At 43.3% G+C, this 7,500-nt stretch overlaps 1 protein-coding gene across 1 annotated transcript in view; it reads left to right on the top strand.

The window, feature by feature from the left end:
- The first annotated feature begins 5,775 nt into the window (after window positions 1-5,775).
- spon1a (spondin 1a) overlaps window positions 5,776-7,500 on the top strand; it is an 84,646-nt gene continuing 82,921 nt past the window's right edge. Inside the window, exons 1-2 of the mRNA XM_062549020.1 lie at window positions 5,776-6,102; window positions 6,829-6,935. Coding sequence (XP_062405004.1) covers window positions 5,871-6,102; window positions 6,829-6,935 — 339 coding nt within the window. The 5' untranslated portion in view covers window positions 5,776-5,870. The remainder of the gene's footprint in view (window positions 6,103-6,828; window positions 6,936-7,500) is intronic.

The following is a 7,500-nucleotide window of genomic DNA, read 5'->3' as shown; positions in this document are numbered from 1 at the left end:
GACTCAGCCTTAGCATTCTTGACCACGAGAAAAGGTCAGTATCCAAGCATAGGGCCAAACCGCCAGAAAAGGTCAGAGCAGTTGGAGGATTATTCTAAACAAACTCTAACTCTGTGGGGAAAAGTAGGTTTTATTTTAAGGAAAGTAGTGAAATGAATTTCGTGATGATAGTTGACAATAACAGTAGTAATGAAAAACTGTGTTCTTTTACAATAAATTGTGAAAAATGTAACTAAACAATAAATAGATTGTGAAAAATGCTGTTGAAAGGGGGATGCTGGCAACCATCTTAATTTGGCAATCCTTCAATACTGCAATTTTTCTCGATGCCCGAAGACGCAAAGTTCATGTCCTTTCCGATCTCTCCTAGAATCTGCCCACACATCTGCCAAGGAGTCCTTAAAGTTGACCTTATGTCCTGCTTCAGGCACAAAACACACACACTCTTCATATGAAAAACACAAAACACACCATGGAAAAGGTGAATATTATGTGCATAAGGCCACATCATTTTGAGGAAAAAATAATATTTAAGAGGATTGTTAGAGATTCTTCCTAAATGTTCAATATGTATTTCTCGTATAGTACTGCTCTGATGAGACCTTTGACATTTGTAATGTGTGGTGGTAGAGTTTATTTCGGATATTTGGACACACACATGCAACCATGACACAGCAGTGACGGAACTGAAACGCCATGCATGATGCATCTGGTGTAAATGAAGTGTTATACAGCTACTTGTCTCATACTTAAAGCTGCTAACAGACTTTGTAACTCTTGGCCATTTTCTGTCAGCTCAAAAATGTTTCTTGTGGTATCCCAAGCATTATGATGTGTTGAGCGTGAAACACTTTGCTGTTGTTTACAGGATTGCCAATGCATGAAATGTCATTCTTAGTCAGTTTGTCAGTCCATCTTTGGTCAGCCTTAATTTCTGGTCCTCTTTGTCCTCCAATAAATGTAATACAAAAAAGACTTAAATGTACTGTAATAAATAATGTCTTTTTTCACAGCTCGACAAATAGCTTGACAAGGTCAGTAAAAGCTTTGTTTGACTGTCCTAATACGGAGTCTGTTTCAGTGCTTAACTGGCACGATTGTTCTTACAGTCTCCTAATGCAAACTTTTGCTGATCTGTGAAGGTTCTGGAGTGGAGGTTCACTGACTTTTGAAAGGGTGGATGATTTCGTCTAAGCCCTCTGGATGTGGTGCGGCCCCTTGGCAATGATGCACAAAACCCAACGAGTAACGCTTGAGCTCCCCCCTCCACCTGGGGATTTCCTCCGAGAGCCGTCCACCCTTCCCGGCCATAATAGCTTCTGAAAGGGCCGCGTATTCGCAGAATACAGATATTTTTTGCCGGCCGTTTAGATGGACATCAAAACGCATTAGATCAAACACTGATGGAGGCTGGTGCTCTCATTTAACTATGAAAGGGATTCTTTTGAACAACAGATCTGAATTCAGCCCAACACAAGAAAGAAGGCTCAGGTTGTGCTCTCAGTTGTTCATTCAGTTGGCTGGCTAATATACATTTTACCTAGGGGATGCAATCTTCTCTGTCCCAAGACCTAATTTTTTATGTAATATATATGTTGGTCCCTCCTGTAGAGTAATTTATCAAATGACAAATATTTCAAACCAGCTGCCCAGTGAGAACATTTCTCCTTTGGCCCCTCACAGACTTGCTTTCTTTAATAATGAAGAACAGTGCATCATTCTTCTAAGAGACTATATTGTACGAGGCACACACACACGCTTAAATCCCCTTCCCCTGTCTCGTTCGTGTCTTTTGGTGTGGTAGCTACTGTTGGAAATGCAGAGCAGATCCTCATGCTTTTCAGAAGCCATTACGTAAATGCAGCCTAATGACTTCACAGTGGGAGTCACAGCTCTGTAACCAGCCCGCTTCTTTGGTCTCGCCTCTGATCAAATGAAAGTCTAATTTCATCCTGCCTCTTGACCTCTTAGTCCTCACCGGGCAAGTCGAGGTTCAGGGGGAATTCACATCAAAGCCTAGGGAGAATGGGTGGGAAAAAGAGCCGATCTTGGAGGAGGAAGGTGGTCCAAGGGGAAGGGGGGGTTCCAAGGGGAAAGGGCACCTCTTCATGTGTGGGTGGGATTTGAGCGCTTTTTGGTGACCCTGGCACTCTCTTAACAGCAAGAAGATGAGGTTGTTTGAAGAATAAATGAATAAATTCAGCTTTTATATACTTTGTTTTAGAAAAAAAATAATGAAAAGAAAATGAATGGCAAAAAGAAAAACACCCAGAGACACACACACACACACACATGCGTGTGCGCGCACACACACACACACACACACACACACACACACACACACACACACACACACACACACACACACACACAAACAAACACACAGCAAATTGATATTCCTCTGTGGAATTAATAATGATCGCTCAGGCTTCATACATTAGTTATCAAATTAATGTCATTGTCATTAACAAAATGTTTGTCTTTTTCAGGTATAACAGCGATTGGGCATCACGCCAGAACAAGACATCATGTCACAGCTGGAGCATTGTAGATTGAGGCCTTCAATTTGACCTAGGTTGGTGAGGAAACTATTTTACATTGGATTTCACCGTATACGGACATCATCATACATCAAAGGGCTCCAGTGCAACTGCCCTGAAGTAAAACGAGGATGTAATGTGCATGAAGGCACTGCTGTGCATGGTCAGAGCTCTCAGAAGATTGAAAACAAACTATTATCAGCTAAATAGCTCATTTTATCTTAAAGTTAGATCAAATCATAATGAGCCATCAGCCGGAGAGTGAAGCCATTACATTGCTTATTGAGCGAGTAATGTAACAAAATAACTGTTTAACTTACCTGGGCTGATTGTGCTATCTGAGGTAAAATGAAGTTCTCTTGGATAACAGTAAATCATGCAGAATATTTTTAGTTTCATAGTGAAATCTCTTACAACTGCTCTAAAGTAAAGAATAAGTGAAGAATAAATGATTCTCTGCCTCTGCCATCATCATTCTTTATCAAGCAAACTGTGCTAGACTTCCGTAGCTATTACTATTCTCTTATATAGATGATTCATTGCCTGATGCAATACAGAAAATAGCCACCTGCACTTTCCCCTCAATTAATGTTTTCATGTTTTCTAAACTGGATTTCTCATTACATGGCAGGCCTTTCTGTTGACAAATATTGAAGGTAACATGCTGTTTACAGTGGTCTCATCAGATGGTTGGCTATGGTCAAAGAAAGCGTTTTTAGACAGGTTTCTGATATGGAATCTTGTCCTGTTTTAAAAAACAACAACATGTCTTCCTAGGGATACACAGGTGATAAAAACTTCAGGATGCGTTGAATGATTCCTGATTTTCTGGGTACAATTTTTTCCCCTCATCCAACTGATGATTCAGCAGCTGTTCCCCAACATAATAAAAACCTTCATCCAACTCTCAGTGCCCACCAGCCACCTATTTAAAGTTGCACATGCCCAGACTATTCGAAACAGGCATGGAGGCAATAGCAGGGGCCTGAATACTAACTACTTGATTTAGCTGTGGTTGAGAGTGACCGGCGCTGAGTGTGAAACGGGGAGTTATAGTGATAGCGCTATATTCACCATTGACATACTCTATAAAGGCCTCATGTGCACAGGCGGCAACATGAACGGGGTGCTTTCGACGTTCGATTACATTAGATTTAATTGTTTTCAGTACAAGCCCTCTACTCACACCAGTGTTGAATTAGTCCACCATGTTGATTATGATTCAGTTCTAGTTTTGAAATCCATTGTTTATTGAATGCTTGTCAAGTTGTCAGCAAGTATTGGTGTTGGAGTGTGTGGGCAAGTGACAGACAGTGTTGGCGCACTAATGCCTATTATAGTGCCTGTATGCGGAGTGCTTTAAAATGGTCTGAAGTTCGGGTTTCTGTAAGAGTCAGTCAGAGCTGGGCCACAACCATCTGCTAGTCAGAGGACCACAGTCCCTGCACTGTGGACACCTGGCCTTGCTATTGATTAGACTCAGACTGCCTGAGTCTCTGGTGGCCCTGCACCTATTGTTTGGTATTATTGTGCGTGGGCTTATCACATATATTGCCCTTGCTGACTTTAGACTTAAATGTTGCTTTCCTCTACTGATTGCTGTGCACTTCAGAGCTGTAACAACAGTTGGCACAGTCACAGGTCTATTGACAGTAGGTCTCTGAGCAGCAGTAGAATACCATTCTCTGCTCTCTCCATTTGCACCAAACACTGTGAAGAGCAGGAATATAAATGCGAATCCACCCAATCCCCTTCGTGTAAAGGAGGAAATATTAAGATTGTATTTCCTATAATTAGGGCCAAGATTAAACTAGTTTTTTAGAGTGTCTTTTGGGAGGCTGATAGGAGGGAAGTTTATAACGCTCCCGCTTCGATATTACCATATTCATAGTACACATTATTCTAACAGCCGAACCTTTAAATTATTTTTTATTTTATTTATTTTTTTAGTATGGGACTTCCATCAGCTGAGAGAGGCAATTGCGTACAGCGATGGAGGGGTGAGTGAATAGTTCAGCTGCGAGGAGGCTCTTGTGACACCTGCTGGTGCAACCGCCCGCTATTTACTTCTCCATCCTCAATCACAGCAGCTGGGAGCAATACGCCGGACTTCACATCCCGCGCCGTCACGCAGAGCTCGAATTGCCTGCCTTCCCACTCCCTTTGTCAGGCTCCTCCAATCCCATGAAGACATTTACTCATTTGAACAATAAAATAAACTTGGGAGTTGGCAATACAGTCGAGAACTGGAAAAAGTGCAAAATGGGTCAGATAGAAGTCCAATAAAAACTTTGATTACAACTGAGATTACTCCAACGCTTCAGCATTTATCGATTTCTTCTCGACTGCTGCCTCCCCGTCCCAAGGCAGAGTGGGAGTTCTAAGCGATATTGTGGGCTACAATCTAACCATCACGCTTTAAGCACAAACCGGTTCGTTGTGCTCTGAAAGTAAACGCTGAAGTATTTGTGGATGGAAATAATATTTATATTTATTTCATAGACGCATGTAATATTTTGGAAAGGCTGCCTGCAAACACTGTCTTTTGGGAAATTTGGGCCCACTTGTATGCCTATGATGAACTGTCAACAAATCAGATAGGCCTACTCGTTTTACTTCACAGCATTTAATTATTAAAGATAACTAATGTTGTGAGCATAGGTAAGAGTTCATTTGGAAGTTGAAACTCTTCCCAAAGTGCCGCCAGAGTTGTTTCTTAGCGAAGCGCAATGACCAACTTAAAATATTGAATTTTTCCACACTTATTCAGGTTAGGATTCTACTTCTACCGCCTAAACGTTTGACATGAATAATTAATGAGATTCCAAGCTGCGTTAATTCTGCTCTTGCTGAACAAACACCAGCAGGTTTTTAAAGTGGGGTCTAGCTTTGCGAATGGCAAGCCCCCCTTTTCTCCGTCAATGAAGCCATTGGTAGGAATGTCTGGGTTTTGTCTCAAATCTGTTGTCTGAACCCATTCAGCTCGTAGTCCATGCCTCGATGTCTTGGAGACAGCGCGGCACTGCCCTCTTCCCCTCCCCAGATCCTGTGACTTGCGCGCTGATAAGTAAACAGTAGCCTCGTCGACTATATCACTCGCCTCTCAGCAAATCGGTGTGCGCTTCTTCGCGAAGCGAGGGCGCTTTGGATTCTGAACTCATTCATTTCAGGATGGCATTACCTCCGTAGAGCAGTGAGACAGTTTCATTTCTGCAGGGTGGGTGAAGTCCACAAGTTTGCCATATATTTTCAGTTTGGGAAGTCTTTGCCTCTTGGCTTAATACGGTTTCGTCCCTGACTACCGTCACTACAGTTGTAGTTAGCTACACAATGTCAGTAAGTAGAGTACGTACGGGAATTTTGCTGTTGCAGTGTCTGATCACCGGCACCCTCTGTACCGCGTTCACTTTCACCGAGGAACCTGCGGAGAGAGCTGCCAAATCGGATGGATATTGCAGTCGGATTTTAAGGGCTCAGGGAGCGAAAAAAGAGGGCTACAACGAGTTTCGTCTGCGAGTTGAAGGCGACCCAGAGAATTACCAACCCGGGAGTACATACAGAGGTACGTATAGACGGCAGAAATGTCACTCTGTGCTCTCTAATAGAGTTGGAGTACTTTAGCGCGTCGCTGTCCCAACGTCTCGGACGGCGCACCTTGTCACTGAAAGTCCATAAATGGTGTCGCAGGGATAACAGGAGAATATGTTGGAAGTTAGCCTATATTTGATCAGCGTGTGGTGAGACGACGAGCCCATTTTGGCCCGAAATAACATTACAGGTAGAGAGAGCAGCTATCTGGGTTAAGTGGGAAGCCTTAGAGGGTTCAGTACACGTTCAGTAAAATACAAAAAAAAAACCCCGATGCTTTCTTCCACTTCCACTGAAATTTCCTCATCATAAGATGCTAGACTACGAAAAGGATGCTAATGGTATAATTACATTGACATGCAAAGCTTTTTCATAGTTCAGAGCAATTCATGGCTGATGAGTATATCGCTATATCAGGCTATTTCAGTTAGAGAAAGCAGAAGATGAATAACTCTTACTTGAACACACACATGAAAAAGCATGCATCTAAGAGCTTTTTTTGATTGGTTTGGATGCTTCTCACAGGTTCTACATGCACACAAGTTTAAATTTCAGTGGAGATAAGCCTGGCAGTCGTGAAAGGGGAGTCAGTAGTGTTTGTAATAGCCATGTTGTGAAGTTGTTTTCAATTTGTTTGTTTTGTTTGATTTTGATGTCTCTTTTTCGAATAACCTCCTGCTCCTGGTTCTGTGTTGAACAGTGTCGCTGTTTGCGTCCCACAATGCTTACTTCAGAGGCTTCACCCTCATAGCTCTGAAGGAAGGCAGAGAAGGGGACAACGATGACGATTACGCTGGAAATTTCCAGGTTAGTTCTTTTAACTCTGCACTTATCCCCATTGTAGGCTGTGTTCACATATCAAAGTGGACAGTGATACCAGTCCTTTTTAAAAATGTATTTTTCTTTGGTTCCCTTGATATTGAAACAGAGCCATGTTGGCTGGCGCAAGCGATATGGGAAGCTTGCTATAGCTTTGGTCTCCAAGGACCGAAGTGTGCGCTCACTCAGCCACACCTGGAAGTGCTCTAACACATGTGCCATATGCTGCTGCTCAGCCACCAGGGGTGCGTCTCTGCACGGGCTCCCATGTAATATGAATCAGAAATCAGAGGGGAGGGGAGGGTGCATGGGCAGGCGGCAAGGCAGGCAGGCAGGCAGGCAGGCAGGCGGGAGGACAGGAGAGGGGAGCACAGCCCTGAAACCCCCCACAGACATACAGCACACCAAGGCCACCTGCCGAGCTCCAGAGTTCTGCTCCCAAATGAAAGGACCCCCCCTCAGTACTAACACCACCACCACCACCACCAGTGCACAGACACAGGATGAAGGGACATGTGCTCAAGCACTGTGTGTTCCCAAAGCACACAGAAGC

The sequence above is a fragment of the Sardina pilchardus genome, chromosome 11 (genome assembly GCF_963854185.1).
Source record: "Sardina pilchardus chromosome 11, fSarPil1.1, whole genome shotgun sequence".
NCBI classification, from domain to species: Eukaryota; Metazoa; Chordata; class Actinopteri; order Clupeiformes; family Clupeidae; genus Sardina; species Sardina pilchardus.
The sequence above is the reverse complement of the archived record's forward strand: the minus strand, read 5'-3'. Positions and strand labels throughout refer to the sequence as shown.